Raw genomic sequence first — 21,165 nt, 5'->3', positions numbered from 1 at the left:
AAAGTTCTTGTGCTACAGAAAAGTAATGCAAGTAATACACATTTACATACACTAGTAAATGTGTAGTATATATTTTAACATTATTTATAAGTGGAATTATAAAGTTACCTATAAAATTAAACCATTTGTCAATAAAAAAAACTAAATATACATAAATTACTTACGGAGCGATAACGCAAGCTAATTGAAGTTTTCTACATGAAACTCAATCAGATATAAAGAGATTATCTTTTTTGTTGTTAGCTTTTATTCTTCAATGAACAGAAGCAGTTTAGTTTTCATTTGACATTTATTTCCATCAGCACGTTAGCATCGACATAGCATTGCATGATGTAGTGAATCGGTCTCAGACCTTGAACCTGAAAGTAATGTTTTACCACATTAATTAATCTTCTGTTAATTGGTATATCTGTCATGAAATCGTACCTCAGTGTACCCGTACTCACCTTGCTTTTAGTCAAAAGTTGGTCAACAAATTGAGGCTAATGACATAAATATTTGGAACATCTCACAGAGATACATCACATATGACCCTTTCACCTGTATCATTATTGAAACCAATTTGATTTCAAAACAATGAAAAATAAGGCATTTCAGAAAATTTCACTTAAACATCAAATCTACCAACTTTAATGCACTGAATTTATGTTTTTGTTTTCATATTACTAATATCGAGCCTTTTTAGGGTGTTTCTGTTAAATTGGTTCTTTTGAACCTGGCAATAATTCCAACAATGAGCATAGAGCTGATAGCTAACAGTGTATTGTCTTTATGACTCAAATAAAATTATTAGCAGTTTAACCATTATGCTGACTTATAATTATTTACATTCCATACCTTATTAAATCTGATAAAATTTTTTATCTCAAAACAAAAAAGTAAACATAATAAACTTTCTGCAGTCTTCTCGTAAAGACTAGATTTAGAAGAAAAGGAAAACATACTAAGTAAGAAATATCAAGTTTCAGCAGCTCAGTGAGGTCATAGTACGATTATTTTGACATATACTACTGGTATGAAAAGCTTTGCTAAAGCAGTCTGTGCAATTTAACCCCAGACCACATAATCACTGAATTTCCATAGTAAAGCTTAACATTTTTGTCACAGAACCACACACAGTTTAGATGTGTGCCGCAAACTGCGGTACACTTTTAGTCGCTCCTTTTTATTTGTTGTAGTTGGCCCAACTTTCTGTGTGACTGCTGGCGTCCTCTCAACCACCCGTTTCTTTTGAGCCCGGTGTAGCAAGATCCGATAGACCCCAGTGATGGAGCTTCTGCAGTCTTTTCCCTGGTTGTTGAATATGTGCTCTGAAGTGATTCCCAGAGTCTCTAATGCAGCCTTTACCTCCAGCTCTTCCTCCAGCAGTTCAGCTGGGGTGCTCTCAGCAAGGTGAGATGGATCTAGCTTACAAGGCTCCATGGCACATGGGAATTCCACAGGGAGCAGCCACTCACAGCCCATCATCTGTTCCACTGTATAGCGATCCGATGGGACTGGCTGGAGAATCCCCCTGATGAGCCTCTGGCATGCCTCTGAGACCCATGGGGGAAGCACATAGGCTCCCTCCAGGATGCATCTCTTAAGTTTGGCCACAGTGTCTGCCCTGAATGGCATGGTGCCGGTCACCATAAAAAACAGCATGACCCCCAAAGCCCAAATATCTACATAAGCTCCTACATAATGCTCATCCCGGAAGAGTTCTGGAGCCGCATAAGGTGGAGAGCCGCAGAAAGTGTTGAGCATCTCATCGCGGTGGCTCAGTGTGCTAAATCCAAAGTCCCCGACTTTGACACAAGAGCTGCTTGTGTAGAAGACATTTTCTGCCTTTAGGTCACGATGGATGATGTTATTTTCATGCTATGGGAGAAGAATAGAAATCATAGTCATAAACATATCATCTACCTAATCAAGATAAGTACCGGTAACTAATAATGTCATGTGACACCAACTCCCATTCGATTAAACTCGAGTTACGAGTTTAACGTAAATTTCATTTAAATTTCAGAAATTGACATGTAGATTTGATCTTTGAGTAGAGATTAAAAAAGGCGATGCCAGGTTTTATTAACAACATTCCAGGGTGTGAAAAAATGACTGAGGTCAGAAAAATTAAACATATTTATATCCCTGGGATATTTAGATATACATGTATTTCTATCCAACCAAAAACTTTGCCACAAGAATCCAAAGCATAAAAGGAAAAAAAATGTGCACCATGTAAAAAAAAAAAAAAAGTTCATCTGCCAAGGTTATGACAAATTTTAGGAAAACATGAATCTATTTAAATTATTAAGGAGGAGTTTGAAAATAAATTCAAGTGGGACAAACTTCCAGAAAGGAAAGTTCATTTTATGTTTAAGTTTCATTTCATTGCATACTCAGACATGCGTACTGTTAATTCTGAGAGACACAAAGAATATCAATATTTTGATGGCATGGCTATTGGGACTCTAAGTTACAGAATGTATTCATAGTACAATTTATTGTAATTCTACACAAATATATTCCAGTAACATATGTGTATAAGTACTCACCATGTGTTTAACAGCTGAGAGGATCTGAGCAAAGACAATCTTGCTGTCAGTGTCAGAAAGTTTTCCTTCTGTAGTAATCTTAGTGTAGAGCTCCCCTCCACCTGCATACTCCATCACCAAGTGTAGCCGTGACAACGTCTCCACCACCTACAAAGGATACAGAGATAGAGGCATAATGATCTCGATAAAAGAAGGCTGGTTGTAAAAAGGAAAAGAAATCTAAAGACAAACCTCATATAGGCGTATAATATTAGGGTGATGCAGTTTTTCCATGCTGGAAATCTCTCTTGAAAGCAACCTCTGAGTCTTCTGATCCAACTTAGTTTTGTCTAAGATCTTAATGGCCACTTTGTCTGGTTATACCAAAGAGAGAATTAATAATCAACCAGAGCTCAATCATGTGACAGAAAGAAATCCTGTATTTTTTAAATTCTGATTTAAACTAACAACATATATAAAGATGAAAATTATATGAAAAAAAACAACAGACACTGACAATCTACTCATATTAAGAGTTTTAGCTGCCCTTTAAAATATTTTTATTTTATAGAATCTCATTTATAGTGCCATCTTAAAATGAAATTTACTTTTATATATCATGGGAACTTCTTTTTGAAACAACAGCTACTTGAGGTGTAAGTATAATAAATTTGCAATCCAAAAAAGTAATATTAAAGATCTAAAAACTTTACAAATATTTCATTTAAGTACCCCAGCTGTTGGCTATGTGCCTTTAAATCATTTATGGAGATCCTTAAAACAACTCTCAAGTAACTGAATCCAGAAAAGTTCTCAAGCAGCAAAATGGTGTTGAGACATCTCTTTGTGCTCCAGCGTGAATTATTAAGGTGGGTATTAGGCTCAGTTTCAGATGCAATATAGTTTCAATAGCAGCATTCAAGATGCAACCCTGTTCATAATGTTTTAGAATCAGAAATAGAGCTTAAATGCAAAAATGTACTCATAACACAAAGAGGAATAAAGTCGCAAACTATACTAAAGCACCCACAATCTGACAAAACTACACACTCATTCGTGGCCCCATCTGTAGCATTTGATGAGGCATGCAACAATTTTAGCTGTCGCTAAGGAAACTGGAGATCTCTAATCAATCCCTTAGGTCAAGTGCAGCAGACAGTTACTCTGTTTGTAGATGAATCAGCCTCCTCACCAGGAAAAGAGCTGCTTTATTAATTATCATGAAAAAAAACCTCTTGCTCATTGATCACAACGACTTACTCCTGAAAGAACAGAAAGCTTACTTTAAAGTTTTCTATACATGGGGCTTTGTTTGTATCTGTCTTAGGTGTCATATTATTTGCACTAATTACCTTTTGTAAGAGCATGAATTCCTAGTTTGACATGGGAGAAATTTCCACACCCTATTTCGCCACGAATCTTGTAGAAGGCAATTCTTCTGCCCACTGTCAGCTCACGGACCACCCTGTGACCAGATTATGTAACACGAAATGTGACACTGATATTTTTTCCATAATTTAACAAACTCACACAAGAAAGGATTGTAGTCTAAGGCAGTCAATCAAAAATGGAAAAAGTAGCTCAAGTCCAAAGAAATGTCAGACTGTAAAAAAAAAAACTTTTTTTCTCTGAAATCTTACCTTTCATCCTGACACATATCCAGGTTCAGCCTTTCCAGAGGAGTTAGGCGACGAACAGTGGCTCCCTCATCATCTGTGTTGATGTCAGAGCTATCCTGCCGGCTCCAGCGGCTATACCTTTGTCCGCCAGAAACCACAGCTGTCCCTACAGTGGACCCTCCAACAGAGTCTCCGTTAGACTCCCTGGAATCTGCTCCTGAGACTGAGCTGTTCCCAGTGGTGCCTGCTGTCCCTGTCCCAGCTTCAGCTCCATCTGGGCTGCTGTCGGAGGGGCAGACAGCAGTCATCCTGCAAGGGACGCTCAGGGAGGAGTGGGCTTAGGCCATAGCTAGGAGTAATGCAGAATGGAAGAAGTCATTTTCTACTTTATTTTCTTTTTCATTTGTTACTTTCCTAAACTTTGAGCATCTGAAGATATTCTTCAAGTTGAATTGAAGACATCTCTGACTATTTTATTTTTATATAGGCAAATTTTAATGAATTAGAATAAAACTAAAAAGTAATTCCAATATTTCAGTGAATAAAGTGAAAACCATGCAGATTGAATGCACACAGAGTGAAAGAATAAAAAAATAAAAAACTGGCAAAAATCATAAGATAGAAATGTTATGTTAGGGGAAAAAAATCACAGGGAAGATTAAAACTAAAAGATTAACTTGACAGTTATAATTGAAGTCCCCCAAAAGGAAGGTAAGCCACAAAAATACATTGCTCCTTATGCTAACTATTGCCAGAGAGCAGAACCCAAGTATATTATTTGAAAGTTAAATAGAAAGGAAAATTGTGGTAGAAAAATAACCAGGATAAATAAAAAGCCAAGTGTTAGCAGGTGAATAAAGTTTGGTTTGTGGCTGAAGTCGCAGCTTCCAATACCCACCTCAGGATATGGGATAAAACTGTCACATTCCTTCTGTTAAGTTTCACTCAGATAAACCAGACTGAATTGTTTTACTTATTTATACTTATGAAAGTAAAAAAGAAGTCCAAAGTCCATTTTTAAGACAAAAGTAAATTTAATATTTCATTTGTAAATCAAGATCAGGGTTTAGGGGAAGAGCAGAAAGGAAAATAATCCAATCCGAATAAGGTACAGTGTAAAGTTTCCACATTCTGTAATGATTTGGGGATTCATGTCTCCTAGTGTTGGTCAATCGATTGTCCAAAGTCAAAAGCAGCCGGAAATCATATGGCATTACATGCTACCCGTGCTGACAAGCTTCATGGAAACATTGATTTTCTTGTACTATTTGGCATCTATCCACACTGCCAAAAGTACCAATAAAAGGTTATGCCTAGTGGACCAGCACACTGTTCTGACCAAAACTGTATGTAAAATCCATTGAGTAATGTCATGAGGAAAATGATAGACGCCATAACCAACACTGAAGAGTCACAGAAGGATCATCTTCATACCAAGCTGCACTAATGTAGTAATTCATCAAATAGGCCCCTTATCAAGAAGTAAGTACGTATGCTGCACTGCACCTCTGGGTGAGAATTTATTTTACTGATATTCTGTATTTTTTTCCTGAAAAATTACATTTTGGGTTGTAAGCCATAATCATAGCATAAATAGACATTATAAATGAATCTACATTATGCATTAGCAGACAATAATACAAGGTTTTAACTTATTATATTCATTATTTTGAGGCAAAATAATAATCATAATAATAATAATCTTCCAAGACTCAAAAAAACATTTTAATGTAATGAGATATAAAAGAAGGAAAATATAAGCAGTTACCCATTACATGGCTATTATCTGATCAAAATATATGTTTACTTTTACTAACTTCAACTATGTCACAAACAGAAAAAATAGACTTACCTTCTGGCATGTGGTTCATTTTCAAGATAAATCCTTTCAGATTTGTCACTGCATCATTGTTGTGTAGGCACTTCTATTGAAGAAGAAATATTCAGTTTCTTTCTTTATGTCAGCTCAACACTTCAGCACATATTTGCATCTAAAAGTCCATGTTTTATCCAAAATGTCTCAAGTGAGCTGCACAAAAAAATAATATGATCAGATTTTCACTGGATGCTTAAAGCTATGCTGTGGCATTTGGGGATTTCCTCTGTCAATCTTCCACTTCCCCTCGCTTATAGCTGTGTCCGAAGGTTCACCGAAGCATGTATTATCAGATTCATGCTCACTGCTGTCTCGGAGCGGCGGCATTAATGGAGCCTTTTGTGTCTGAGTATTAATAGGCCATGAGGTGAGGAGGAGGGAAGAGGAGAAGGACTCGAGAGGTTGAAAGAGTGAGGATGAACAGGTGATTGTGTCAGGGTGCAGCCACAGGGTGACAGCCAGGACAACCTGTGAAAAGAACAAAGACAAACAGATGCATAAATTTGAATTGGTTTTTAAGCCTATTCAGCTACTTAGTTTCTTTAGGAGGTTTGAAATTTGAAACCTGAACTTTACGACATCATTTAGAGGTCTATTTATAGGTTAATACATATTTTATGAACTGTATACAACTTTTCCCCTCACATTGTGTCATCTTGATGATGTAGCAGCAATATTAACATCTGTGCTTTTGTTTGAAACATTAATAAATCATGAATACCACCAAAGACATTTCTGCACCACTTGCAACAGAAGGCCAATACGCAGATCTTAAAAAGCAGAACACTTGGTCTTTCTTCACTCGAATGTACGATAATGCGTATTGTGATTCATACTTAGGAGCTCACTGACAGATTCAGGTTGCTATGGCTGCTGGGGTAAGCAAATCAAGATTTGGTAACAGAAAGAAAACCTTCAAAACTACTGGTGTGACTAAGCAAAATCATTTCAATTGCAGAGTGCTCACTGTCAGCTTCTTTATTTGTGTCTGTGAATCAGTGTGGTGGTGTGGTTGAATAAGCGTGGAAGAAGGTGATAATTGTATGCTGTTCAGAAAACAAAGCTCTAACGATGCCCCATGAGGAAGGACAGAAAAAAAACACATTAGAGATGAAAATTAACTAGGCTTATGTAAACATATTTATTACTAAATTATATGCCAAGTTTGTTCATAAAATACCCTGCACATTTCAGTTACCGAAATTAAACTTATAAACGTACAAAACCAATATAGGACAAGATAAATTTAGTTTTGATTAATCAATTGCTCAATATAATTTCATGGGAGTTTTAAATATACCGATACAATGGCATAATATGTCAAAAACTTTACATCAATTACCATGTCCTGGTTGGTTTACGGCTGCGCCACTCTTCAACCATTTTCAGATGTTTAACTGAACAGTGCTGAAACAAAGCAAAGAGATCTATATGCAAACAATCTGTGGACAATAATAAGCTTCATCAAACCTGTCAAACAAATTCATCACAAACATGTTTTAAAACTTTGTATGACAGAAACAGATTTAGTTACAATAAACGATGTTTCTCTCATGACAGATTTAACAATCTGTAAAAGACTAAGGGCGTATATTTTAAAACCCTGTAACTGAATTTTAATAATATAGGCATAAAACTATGAATTGCTCCAAAGATTGGTAGGAAGCGCATCTGATAATGGGTCTCCAGAGTCTTCAATCTGTTCATCACTGCCATTTGTAAATAGAATCGCCTAAAAATACTGTACATGAATATGATGTCATAAACTACAGCACGAGTCTGCAAACAGTCTGTCACCATTAAACACAATCTGCTTTGCTGCCTTTCTTACTCACTGCACAATTATTGCTGCAAGAATCACTTAAGGTAATCTCCTGCTGATTGTTCTGCTGCTATCAGCAGCTTCTTTATGGTTTCCAGCAAAAGAGAACTTAAGCAGCTCATCCACAGCAGTTGTGGATTAATTATTGCGCTATCCAGCAGGTATATTTCCCATCACCGACAAAACTCATGTTCTGTATTTGCACACAACATTTCTGCACCAGTTAGTGCAGAAATGTGGAGAACAGCATCCTCACCAGGCCAGTGAAATGCTTCCCCAAAAACAGACCATGGATCACCAGTAACCTAAAGGAACTGCTAAACAAAAGCAAAACAAAATTGTCTTCAGGGAGGGATTCAAAATAGATGGCATTTCAAATGGTTAGTTGAAAATATTCTATTACCTATAAGTCTAAGGCAACTTACAAGGGCTTTTAGATTGTCACAATTTAAATCCTTTCTGTTATTTTTAGTAGAACTGCATATATGTAGTCAGCTTACCTATAGCTTCTCACATCTCTCTATTTCCTTATGAATTATTTTTAAACATCTTATTGACACTGAAAATTGCTAATTTCCATAATAATACTGTTTAGACCAAATGTCTGCAGCTATTGTGACGCTGTCACCAGTTTGTAAAAGATGTATTTTTTTCTTGTTTGTTTCAGACTGGCCTGTTAAAATGAGAAAGCTTCACTCAAGAAGTGAAGCTTTGCACTATGTGGGGAGCTTTGAATCACTGACTCTGGACCTAATACTAATAATGTTTGGTTATACAAAAGACGAACACAAACAAGATGAATGAGCACCACCGAGGGACATATATGTCTCTGAGGCCTTAATGAAGTTACCATGACACTATGAACAGGAAGCACAAAAACAAAATGATGCTGCAGAGCAGCCACAGGCAAGCTTACATCTGCTGGTTCACATCAAAATCAAATTAATTTCTTCCAGCTTTAAAGAGCTGTCTGAGTTTGCATGTCATTCCCAATCAACACATCAAAGAGGTTTGCATCAAAGAAAAATCACATGAAGCAAAATGTTTTATGTACTCTGATTAATTGATCATCAAAAGAATAAAATTAGGAAAAGATTTTCTGCAGGTGGACATAAAAAGAACCACAAAAGGGGTCATTTTTGTTTTAACAATATGGAAAATTATTCAACAGCTTACAATGTAGATGAATGACTGAAATTTCCTTCTTAATTCGTCACATCTTCAGCCTATTTACTTCTGAAGAAAATACAAAATGTTCTCTTTGTTTTGTTCCTCGAAAGATTCATCTTTGGAGCACCAAACAGCTCCGTCCATTGAGACGTCACTGAACAAATTCTTCTGACATGCAAATTGAACCTCATTTGTTTAAAATCTAAAAATTGTCACAGCAAAACGAAACGCTTTGCAACAGGTGCCTTTGCAGTTCCACTGCCCTTCAGTCTTTGAGCAACGGCAAGTTAAGGTACCTCATGGTGTATTTTTTATTTTATTTTGTTTTTGTGAACCCAAGGAGAACGACACAAGCTCTCCCATCAGAGAAAGCAATAAAGCGGAACATCTCACCTTGAATGGGTCATGTTTACAATAAACGCGTATATTTTTCAGTAACAATAATATTGTCAAGGACGGAATACATCTTGAAGTGTGTCTATGAAATAATACACCCATCTCTGTTCAATCATAGTCAACAGTTAGCCAAAAATCCCCCACAGTAGGCCGTTTTCTGTGAGCCAAAACGCTTTCTATCATAACCCCATAGTACAAAATATATATATATAGCTGAGCCTACACATGGAAATTGATCTTACTTGGATGTGTACAGTATCTTCGTGAATCCGTGACAGCCTTGTTTACCAACCTTGGTGCCAAATCCATCCTATCCCCACTGCCCGGTGACATTGGGCGCTCAGGCTTTCTGCTGCAACTGCTGCCCAGCTCAGTTTGTTGTCAAGGAAATCCTCTTAAAGGACGGGCGGATGGACCAATCAGCGACGGCAACAGCGCTACACCGTGTCCAATGAGAAGGAAGAATTAGAACTCATTTTCTTCTAGGAGCAGGACAGCAGTCTAACACAAATAGCAGGTGGCGGGACTCTGCAGGTAATTGAAGCTGCATGTGTCAGGCAGCGTGATCCCGTGATGACTGTAACGGGACCACATCAGAGGTTCAGCGTGGGGTCAAGGGGCAAGGAGCTGAGAGAGTTCTTTATTACTTTAAATTTGACTGGCACTAGAGTTTGGAGTGTCTTAAAACCCTTGTTAAATTTGTTGGCAACCCTGAATGTGTACTTGGCATTCATAATAATTCTATATTCAAATTTCTTTTCCTTTCACTTTAAGCAAATTTGATTCTGTGTGGGGGTAAAAATCCCATTTTTAGATATAGCTGAGAGGTTTTTATATCTCCAATTTCTCTTTTATTAGCTCTCCAACTTTTAATTTTTTTTTTTTTTTTTTTTTTTTTACTTTAAGGTATTCAGCACAGGGTTAACCTGGTAAAAGGCGATGTTAATAACACTGATATATATTAAGACATATCGGGTTAATGAGCTGGTTCAGTCAAATGTGCAGTAAAGTCAAAACAGGCAAAAAGAAAAAGCTTTTGATGTTTGATCAGAATGTATGGACTTTCCATGCCTGCTAATAGGTATATAAATTTAAAAAAACATGACACAGAGGTGCTAACAGTGAAGATAATTGGTAAAAAAATAAAAAAAAATAAAAAATTAAAAGCAAGTGGCTATTCTTCTGTTGTGGAAATAAGACTTTTCTTCTGCTTGATTTGGAAAAACCTTTTATAATGTACATTAAGACAGTCCTTGCTGTGGCTTATTGTGGCTGTTCCTAAAGCTTATTCAGTTTCAATCATAATTTCTTGTGAATTATTTCAAGCTGAAATCTTTGATTTTCAGCCTTTGCATAAAAACAGAATACTCAGTAGTATGTTAAAGTAAATAGTAAGACATTATAGTCCAAGTCCTAAAGTACAAAAATGTTAGATTTTTTCTTTTCACTATGGAGGTATTTAAAAAAAAGAAAGTAAAAAACACTGGCTGAAAGTCAAATTCCTAATTCACAAATATTTACCAACATCTCTAGTTTCCCAAAGCACACTGCAAGTGATCTGATTTGACATCAGTAATTTATTGAGAAAAATGGATTGCTGGAGTCTTGAAGACTCAAGTTATGGGACAGAAAACATGTTTAAAATAAATACAATATTTTAAAGAAATCTTGATATTGCAAATCTCTCAAAAGATTCAGAGAAGTTCAGATATGGACATTCAATGTGACAGGTGATTATACAGATATGTGGTGTATCCCACATGCAGGAGTCCATTAAAAAATAAGGTGTCTGCAGTAGAAAACTTTCTTCTGCTTGATTTGGAAAGACCTTTTTTTAATGTAAATTAAGACAATCCTTGCTTTATTCTCATACAGCTACTGCTTGTTCAGCTTCCTCTAGGTTCACAATTTCATCCTCAATCTCTACTTCCACCTCAGAGTTGACCACATGGTGCTCATCAACTGCAGCTGTGTTCACATGGACCACTTGGATCTGTAACCCAGCCTGCTTTAGTCTCTCCAGGTCCTCCTCACATATCCCCCCCACTCCTCCATCTTCCACTACAACTGTTGTTGTGTCCTCCATTTGCATTACGTCCACAGGCTCTACCGTAACATGCTCAACGTGAATGCCGTCGTCCAGCAGGACGGTTTCAGTGCCTCCTATGCTTTGTGTTGCTATGGTGAGAGCGGCGGTTGCAGCTGAGTCGGTGAGGACCACCTGCTCCATAGACTTATCCTCAATAGAATGTACGTCTTTGAGATGCGTTTTAAGTTCTTTGGCGTCAGTGAACCATAGGTCACACATGGTGCAATGGTTTGGCTTGTCCCCCGTGTGGCACATAAGATGCTCCTTGAACTGGTCCCAGCTTGTAAAGACGCTACTGCAGACCTGATGGGGAAAAAAATTAAAGATTTGAACCAATTCATACTGGCATGTTCTGCATTTCTGCTGCAAAAGCAAAGTATAAAAAACACTATTCAACTTGTTTACACTGCAAAACAATGTTTTAGTATGACCTGTATTTAAAATCTAAATGTGTTAAGGTTAGTGAACACTGGCAGCCATACTTAATTATATTACCGAACAATAATACTGGTGCAAAAAAGATTCAGATATTTTATTTTTTTAATGTTTGTGGAGGTTTCTGCAGCAGTTGTACGAGCATTATTTCTTTTTTACATAAATAAATACTAAAACACTGTTTTAACAAAGAAAAAAAACTTGGCTAGTTGTACCTGGCATTCGTAGAGCTTCTTTCGTCCTTTCTTGGCTCCTGCTCCGTTCTGACAGGCAGCCATATGGCACTTCAAGGTGCTGTTCCTTGCAAATCGCTCATGACAATCTGGACACTCATAAGGTTTCTCACCTGAAAATATAAAAACCCAAAAATGCTAAAGTTGCATATATAATTATAGAATGGCTGTATAAATGAAAAATTATGAACAGAATCCATGTAAAATTAGTAACTTAAACTGAGCTTTTTTGGTTTTATATTTCAAATCTCACCAGTGTGCTTCCTTAAGTGCTCCTTAAAGTGGCCAAAGTGGTCAAAGTGCTTCTTACAGTATTCACAGATGTGCACTTTCTTTTGAATTTTCTGCCCTCGAGACAGTTCCTCTGCGTCATAATGAAACGTGCTGATGTGCTGCTTCAGGGCGCCCTCCCGTGTGTAAGCTTTTCCACAGTGGTTACATAGATGAGGCTTCTCCATAGAAGCCAGGTGAGTTTTCAGGTGCTGCTTGAGATGGTAGTACAGCTTAAAACTACGGTCGCACTTGCTGCAGCGGAAAATGTCTCCTTGGGAGATCTGGACTTCTACGACTTCAACGTTTTCCAGTACTTTGGAGGCTGTCACGGTTTCCTCCTGATACAGGACCTCCTGCAAAGTGAAAACTGAAATTTGTAGAGAATGCTTCCCCAAGGGCAAGTATATACATATTTAAGAAATAAATAATAATACAAAAAAATACCTCTTCATCCTTCTTGATCACATGAATTGTTGGCTCCCCCTGCTGGTATTTGCTAGTTATGTCAGCAAGAAGAGCCAAAGCAGAGTCATCTGATGCAGATTGAGCAGTCTTTCCATCCACCACCTCCTCCAGTCCAGTCTCCACCACTTCGATCTCCACCTAGAGGACAGCAAAACATTTAATCCATACCTTTAATTAAGGTGATCATCAGCTTGAATGTCATATGCTTATGGCTTTGATTAACGTATTTGTATTTCCAATGTGAAATGATGTAACAAGAAACAACTTTGGTGATTTTTGCAAACAAAAGCTCATTGTAAAAAGTTGTAAAAAAAAAAAACCTATAGCTTTACACTCTTAACTGCATAACAATTGTATGAACTGTTCTTTAGCAAGCTGCTGCACTTGGCTACTGTGAAGAAGTTTTATTTGTATTAAATGATGTTCCTTTATGTGTCATATAAATGTAATGTTTTTTGAACCATAGTCAAGGTGTTTTGTACAAACTAATGAAACATGATGTGTCTACTGAAGTAAGTTTTTCAGGGTTGCTGAACTTCCCCAGACAGTTATTTGGGAACTCGCTGTTTTTCCCGTGACCTTCCCTGCATGGAGATGTTTAGTTTTCACCTCCCATGGACATTAAAGTGAATGAGCATACAAGGTTTCGTATGTTTTCCTTTGTTTCTTTTGTTTGGTCTTCGAAGATTGAGTCTCCGCCTCGGTAGTAAAGAGATGAATAAAGTAACTATGCAACTCTGGGTTCCTCAGAGTGGATCCTAATTTGTGCCTAATGCAGTATATTTCTTGCTCTCCGTCTGCAGATGTATTAAAGATTGTTTTTGCTCCCTGACTTTTGTCTGGACCTCAGTCTCTTAATTGTGCACTTCACACTACTTTTTGTCATCAACAATATATAGGCTAGATACTGGCCCACTCTTCTTCAAAAATGTCAGAGTTAATTTAAACTGGTTGATTGATTTGCAGAGAGCAGACATTTCCATTAGAGTTTAGGTCAAGGCCATTCCATAAGCTTAAATTAACCACTCCAAATCCCAGTATTGGTATGTTTGAGAATATTGTCATTCTGAAAAATTGTGAAAGGAAGTTAGTGAGGGTGTTCAAAAGAGAATCTCAGGTACCACTATTTGTCTCCAGAGTCACTGTCCACAAAAATACTAATTTTCAGTCAACACAGAGAAGATGCCGACCAAAAAAATAGGTCTTGCTCTAAAGTCAAAATCTTTTAGCTTTGATGATCTTTCATCATCTTTAATGCCTACATTAGTGACAAAATGCTAAAGCACAAGGAGAGTGACTGAGTTATCAAGTTGTTGTAAAAGAACAAGAAGTGTGAGAATTTGGCTTAATCACAACTGATATTGCAATATTCAACAATAATATTGTGATTTGCCATTTTTCTAATATTGTGTTTTATAGCCAGATCAGACAGATATTGAGCTATTTGGCACAAAAGCAAGAAAAAGGTTTGGAAAGTCAAAGGGGAAAAAATTTAAACTAAAACAGGGTAGCATCATTATCTGTTTATGGTCTAGTTTTGCACAAAGAGGATGAACTAATTAAATTACAATAATGTTTAACAACATTAGTAAATTTGAACTTGTGCACAAACTGATGAATGTATGCATACCTTTAATCAGAACTACACATATACACTAACCTGCTCTCCCTCCACTGTCGGTAAGGTTTCTGTAATCACATTAGATGTCTCTGCAATCGTCCTCTTCTTAGCAATGCTTTTTGTTGTAACTGAGGAATTTATTCTTTAAAAAGAAATAAAAAATCACAGTTATTTAATAATCATCACTTAGGCATGAGATTTTATCAGTACAAGACATATGGTTATTTTGCTTATGTCTTACTTCTTGAGGGCTTTGATGGCTTCCTGCATTTGAAGGTATTCAGCAGCTTTCCAAACATCGAGTGCCTCTTCCTCCCCAGATATCGCTAGTGTGGCTGTGTACGTAAACTCCATCAGCTGGCGAAACGCTGTGTTGCTAACTCCTAAAAAATGTCAGAGGATCAGTGAGTAAATAATATGAAACACATGAAATACAAATCCCCTAACTGCATTTTTGCATTTTATGAAAACCTAAAAGTTTATAAAAGGAGCGAAAATACTAGCTATTGTTTTCATAGTTAACATGCTTTTTTAAATTTTTTACCTCGTTTACAAAATGCTATGACATACTTTATTTACAAGAGAAAAACTTGCAACCGTAATAATAACATCCACAAAAGTTTCACTTTCAAAGTTGACTTTGCTTGTATGTGAAGACATGGCTGCTCATTCTTTAAGTGGGATTTAACAGAAACACTGAATACCTTCGATCTCCACCAGAGGTTCCTGGGTGAAATCCTGAAAGAACTTGTGGAAGAACTGACTGCATGCTGCCAACACAGCTTTATGAGCTCTGAAGTGGTGTCCTGCAACAAGAAGCCAACAAGCAAATGTGATTCAAACACAAAAATACAGGGATCTGTGTCAAGCCAAACAATGACTACACAGCTCAGTTTTCTTTACAGAACCAGAATAACGGTGACAGTTTGATAAAATGATAGCAAACTCGACTTTATAATAATACAGAAACAGCTTCAACTGGACATTACAAAGTAAAGCTACAACAATTTACCTTTTTGAACTGCATGGCAGTGTGGAAAAAGAAAAAAAAGATATAAATCTACAACTGTACATACCATCCACTATGAGAGTGATATCTGTAAACTGATCCAGTTGTCGCTGTTCATTTAGTTTGTCCATCATGACTTTGTAGAGCCCTGGGTACTCGCTGCCTCCATTCACCTCCACCTCTGCCCCCGCCGCCATCATTCACCTGACCCTGCCCTGCAAAAACAGAGCCACGTGGACAGGCAGTTCTGAATGTGGACGTCAAGTAGCTATTACAGAGTTACTTGACATCTCGTACAGACAAACGGTACTGCTAAAATTTGTTTTAGGAAAACAGACACTAAAAACTAGAGGTGTATTGGGAAATTGGGTAGTGGAAATCTTTCAGAAATCTCACAGTTAACATAAGAATTTACTAACTCCAGGGAACACACACCAGGACTGGCTCTAAGTAATAAGAATTGTCTAGTAAGATTAGAGTTGAAATTTGAGTTCATCATCTCTCCTTAATGAAGCCACTCCTTTGTCATCAAAGGACAAAAAAACAAAACAGCTTATTAAAATGTACCTTATTAAAATGTGTAATTAATAACGTGAATCATCTTATATTTGCCCATTAAGTGATACCAGTGCCTATCAATGTCTGCTCTCTCCTTAATGCGAAGTACTGACTTTGTCCAAAAACTGACATGTATATCTCATTCACATTACAAAAAAAAAAACAACACAGTGAACTCTTTCCATAGAAAGGACATAATGTTATAAGTTAGGTCAGGCTTAATATCATGAAAAAGTGAATTGACCTAAAAGCTAACCTTTGCTTTCCTTAGATATTACACGACATATGCCGTAGAATGTTTAAAGTAGAGTTTGACCCTGGCATTACATGTCTTGTAATGTTCTGTTTAGCACATGTAGGTCTCTTATGGAATAATTTTGTTGTTTGCATCCGACTAATGACATGCTATTTATTAATAGTACGTTTACTGAAACATCTACTATTCTGCAAGGTTTAATTTCGGGAAAAAAATTGTGTTCTAGAAAGAAATTGCTTTCCTTCCTGTTGACACATGGAGCTTATTTAAGCTAAACATCTTTGCTAGCTCAGTTTCGGACCCTTCCCCACAGAGATGAATAAAACCTACATTTATATACACACATCAACCGCACACAACTACTGCTAAACTTACCCAGCGCTGATAAAATGGAATAACTGTCTCCATATGCAAAGTTAAAAAGTGTAATAAAAATCTTGTTTTCAGCTGCTAACGGGCCTCCTAGCACACTCGCCATTTCGCGTTCGACAATCAACATTACGTCATCAATCTGCGCATTAAAATACACTTTTACCAGGCAGATATCCTGATTTTAACTACTGTGGGTCGACGAATGCGTTGAAAAGCATCGCTTGACATACCTCAAGTAGTTGTACACAGTTTTAAAAAGTAGCTTTGCGATTATATTTCCCACGGCGCTGTTCCACTCTCGTTGCTCGAAAAAGGGCGGTCCTTGTGGCCCACAGGCCTCAGTTTCCCAGAAGCCTTTGCAAACAAAAGAAGGACGCCTGGTAGCGTTGCTTAGTGACAAAGGTACATGCCAAGAAATCACAAATGGAAATCAACATTTTCTACTGCAACTCTTTCACAAGGAACTCTGCCACCTCTTCTTATCGCTGAAATTCATGAACAAAGATCAAGATACAGAACTGTATGATATAATAATCACTATGAAATTGCTGGAAAACCCCTAATGTATGTCTTTTTGTTTTGTTTTATTGTTTTCTTTCCTCCTTTTTGTCTGTATGGAAGCAGCCCTGATCGGCTTCATCAGATTTTTTCAGATTTTATGTACATTTGAGGCCAATTACATGTTTAGTGTATATGTTGATAATAATACAGAGCTTATTTAAAAAAATCTACTACAACTACTAGTTTTCGTAGGTGTATTTTATATATAAATATATATAAATGTATATATATATATATATATATATATATTAATATATATATATATATATATATATATATATATATATATATATATAACTGAGCATAAAAATGTGCAACAGCAACATGTAAATATTTACCCACTTTGCCTTACAATAGTTCTCCAAATCTGTTATTGATTGTGATGATATATTTTATCCACAGCCCTCTGCAAGTTGAAACTCATTGTATTGTTTAAAATAGTATTATGACTGCAGAATAAAATCAAATGCGCCATTTCAACCAAAGATTGGAATCCGCTTCTCAATCGGATGAACTTTGTGCAATACCCCCGCCCCGCCTCGCGAGGCCGGGGCGGATGTGCGCATGCGCGGGGCCGGGGCGGTTGTGCGCATGCGTGGGTTCGGTGTGGTTGTGCGCATGCGCGGGGCCAGGGCGTTTTTGCGCATGCGTGGTGCTGGGGTGGATGTGAGCATGCGCGGGGCAAAGACGGATGTGAGCATGCGCGGGCCAGAGGCGGATGTGCGCATACGCGGGACCGGGGCGGATGTGGGGTTGGACAACTTCCGGTGGCTATAGCGTTAGCATTAAAAGGCTAGGAAAATGGCTCAGTCTCTGCGCAGTTGTTTTTGTTCAGTCCCTGGTTGTTCATGTGGGGCAAGAAAACAGCCTTATCTTGCGTTCCCGACGGACCCGGACGAACGGAGGCAGTGGATCCAGGCGATCCGAAGAGATGAAGGTCCGGACTTTTGCATAAAGACGGGGAGCACTTTCGTATGTAGCCGCCACTTCACACCGGAGGATTTTGTTAGCGGATCCACTTAAAAGTGGATCTGTTCCTTCCCTGTTTGCCTGGAATAACTTCACTGCACCGGCAATGAGAGAGTCTTCTTTCGAGAGGGCTGAGAAATGGCAGTGTGTCCTCTCTCAGAAAGCTAGCCAGGCTGAAGACCATGACTACACGGCACATCCACCGGCAGGTAAAAGATAGTACATTGTATATATTTTCCATGTAAGATAATTTCAGTAAAATATAACTGTTGCTATAATATTATTATGATTATGATCACATAATAATAAAATTATGTGGTTATGTATTTTGTGGAGAGATTAAGTCAATGGCTGCATACATACATGCTCCGACTCACAACATGTATTGATCTTCACAGAAGTAATGTTTCAAATATATAATTATAACTTATTTCTAACCGTATGTTTTGCTATTTTATTTTGTGGTTTTACAGGTGCACTTGATGAAGCTCTGGATTATATTAAGGAGGCCAGACTTCAAAAAGTGGATTTGTCTGCCACACTTTTTAGCCGCTACTGTGCCTCTGATGACCAGATCCGGGTACACCAGATTTCCATCTGAATGTGTGTTCTGGATCTTCTGGGAGTCCATTGCACCCTCTGCATCACGCCAGGTGTACTGGACCAGAGCACAGAAACTTGGAGAGGAAGCATGTGCTGAAGCCAGCCCTGCCCGCTGCATGCCTCTGATTGATGAGTTCCTGATGTAATCATTCAGGGTAGCAGTGGACATGAAGGAGCAGCTCATTGCTGACATATTTCAAGTCAGCATAGCTACTGTCAGCCGAGTGACCATCACCTCTTCCATCAACCTGTGGATTCGTCGTGAGAAGGTAAAAGCCAGTATGCCTCAGAAATTTCTGAAGTTCTCTCCAAATGTCCGTGTCATCTTGGACTGCACAGAAGTTGCTCTGGAAACGCCATCATCCCTCACCTTACAGTCTGAAACGTTCTCTGCCTACAAGAACCACACTCTGAAAGGGCTGATTGGAGTTGCTCCCTGTGGGTTGGTGACATTTATTTCAGCGTTGTACACAGGCTGCATCTCTAACAAAGAAATAACAAAGGTCAGTGGAATCCTTCCTCTGCTTGAGCTGGGAGATGAAGTCAAAAAAAAAAAACAAGTTGGGGGAACACCACAGACATTGCGATGAATGAGCCAAGATGATTAACACGTTCCACCGACTGGACCCGATCAGTCGTAACACACCACACACTACAGGATGATCGGTTACGATTGTCGGAAGCGACAATCTTAGAACTCAGAACGACGTTCTAAGATTGTCGTAAGGGCAAAATCGGGCCCGACAATCGTGTAGTGTGAACTGGGCATTAGAGTCTAATGGAAAGCTTATTAGACTTCATCAGCTTTAAGATTACACACTTTACATTTTATTTAAGTTTAGCATTACATAGTACATCACAGTGCTTATTTTAAAAATATGTTTCGCTTGCGATCTGATTATAAAACATTCTTTTCAGAATGTAAATATTTTATGAATCTAGAATATCAAAGGTTTTACATCTTTATGATGGATATGTAAGCAGTTTACAACTCAGTCCCACACAACAGTGACGTCTTAACAGTATATTGAGGCCAGCTGAGTACTAGATTACCTGTATCTGACCCTACAGATCCAAAGGTCCTGATATGAAAGGTGCATACAGAGTTCTTTTAACATCATAAACTTTTTTGACCAGCAATAGTACTTGAATCACATGACTGGTAATATTGATTCATTTTGTTAAATGAATATTATTATATAAATAATACTATTATGATTTATAATAATATTATTTATATAATAATAGTATAGATACTTATTTATTATTTAAATAATAACACAATTATTTATATAATAAATAAAACACATTGACAGAATGTGCAATGTGCATTCAGTCAAATGCACAAAACACAAGTTTAGCATCACAATTTCCAATGGAGTTATTGACTTAAAATATACACCCAATGTCAGCAAGAATAATACATAGATACATATGGGAACAGTTCTAAAATGACACAGATAATAAGTATACTTTTACCAAGCCAAGCACGTTGCAAAACCTTGACATTAAGAGAAGCTTTTTATGGGCCTTCAGTTAATATTAAACCAGGTTCTATTGATTTTCACAAACCAGTATGTATGGTTTCTAAAAATTGACCGATTTCAACTAATTCCTTAATGTTCTATGTCATTTTACACATCATGTTCTTTGAATATTAAATATTTATAGTATTTACCATGTTAGTCCAATATTTTGCCCATAATTTCTTTTGCTGTCAACATCTGGTGTGAATTCTATGTTCAATCTAAGGAAAAAGTTTGTCTTTACTATTTATTTTACACATTGCTTACAGGTCATCTTGTTCTGGATAAAAATGTACTGAGCATACTCTGTAAATAAGTAACTCATTAGAACTAAATCACACATGACATGATATTTTGAAGCTCAGGTCAAGTTGCCACATGTCTCTAAGCTCATCAAGTTGCATTCATACTTGTTTTACATTTGCAAAACAAGTTCTCGTCTACTCTGAACAGTATCACTATAGCATTACTTAAATCCTACAAATTGCACTGTGTAACCCCAATCTGGCTTTGCAATTGTGGGTGGATGTTGTAGTCATTCAGTTTTAATATAAAATCACTATAAAGATAAACCACACTGTAGCAGCAGACAGTTCTGTTTTCAAGGAATACTTTTTACTTTGCATCTTATGCAATTTGTAACAAGCACCAATAGGTCTATAAAAAACATTACTCACACTAAATCTACCCATAAAGAAACACGAGGGGCCAAAACTCATCAATTGTTATAATTACTCCATTCCAAGGGCATTAAAAAGAAAAAGAAACTGTGCAGAAACTGTGCAGAAACTGTGCA

The 21,165-nt window shown here is 37.3% G+C and overlaps 2 protein-coding genes across 7 annotated transcripts; both read right to left on the bottom strand.

Moving 5' to 3' along the window:
- Positions 1 to 276: 276 nt before the first annotated feature.
- On the bottom strand, positions 277 to 9,779 carry nim1ka (NIM1 serine/threonine protein kinase a). Of its 5 annotated transcripts, XM_055039844.1 has the most exons (9): positions 9,642 to 9,766; positions 7,354 to 7,418; positions 6,317 to 6,479; positions 5,988 to 6,060; positions 4,157 to 4,484; positions 3,869 to 3,981; positions 2,769 to 2,890; positions 2,538 to 2,684; positions 277 to 1,860 (listed from the first exon to the last, which is right to left on the bottom strand). In XM_055039844.1, exons 5-9 carry the CDS (start codon positions 4,441 to 4,443, stop codon positions 1,102 to 1,104), a joined length of 1,428 nt encoding a protein of 475 aa, XP_054895819.1. In that variant the 5' UTR covers positions 4,444 to 4,484; positions 5,988 to 6,060; positions 6,317 to 6,479; positions 7,354 to 7,418; positions 9,642 to 9,766; the 3' UTR covers positions 277 to 1,101. The 5 variants fall into 5 exon arrangements, with proteins under 5 accessions (XP_054895819.1, XP_054895816.1, XP_054895815.1 ...); XM_055039841.1 differs by having other exon boundaries at positions 5,988 to 6,479; positions 9,692 to 9,779; XM_055039840.1 differs by having other exon boundaries at positions 5,988 to 6,479.
- Positions 9,780 to 10,932: 1,153 nt separating this feature from the next.
- znf131 (zinc finger protein 131) lies at positions 10,933 to 17,048 on the bottom strand. 2 transcript variants are annotated; one of them, XM_055040013.1, is made up of 9 exons: positions 16,714 to 16,912; positions 15,592 to 15,739; positions 15,220 to 15,321; positions 14,757 to 14,898; positions 14,555 to 14,657; positions 12,874 to 13,032; positions 12,410 to 12,782; positions 12,139 to 12,269; positions 10,933 to 11,791 (listed from the first exon to the last, which is right to left on the bottom strand). In XM_055040013.1, exons 2-9 carry the CDS (start codon positions 15,722 to 15,724, stop codon positions 11,267 to 11,269), a joined length of 1,668 nt encoding a protein of 555 aa, XP_054895988.1. In that variant the 5' UTR covers positions 15,725 to 15,739; positions 16,714 to 16,912; the 3' UTR covers positions 10,933 to 11,266. The 2 variants fall into 2 exon arrangements, with proteins under 2 accessions (XP_054895988.1, XP_054895989.1); XM_055040014.1 differs by lacking the exon at positions 16,714 to 16,912 and adding an exon at positions 16,941 to 17,048 and having other exon boundaries at positions 10,934 to 11,791.
- Between the last annotated feature and the right edge of the window lie 4,117 nt (positions 17,049 to 21,165).

Source organism: Poeciliopsis prolifica, unplaced genomic scaffold (assembly GCF_027474105.1).
Source record: "Poeciliopsis prolifica strain line A6 unplaced genomic scaffold, Auburn_PproV2 SCAFFOLD014, whole genome shotgun sequence".
NCBI lineage: Eukaryota > Metazoa > Chordata > Actinopteri > Cyprinodontiformes > Poeciliidae > Poeciliopsis > Poeciliopsis prolifica.
The sequence above is the reverse complement of the archived record's forward strand: the minus strand, read 5'-3'. Positions and strand labels throughout refer to the sequence as shown.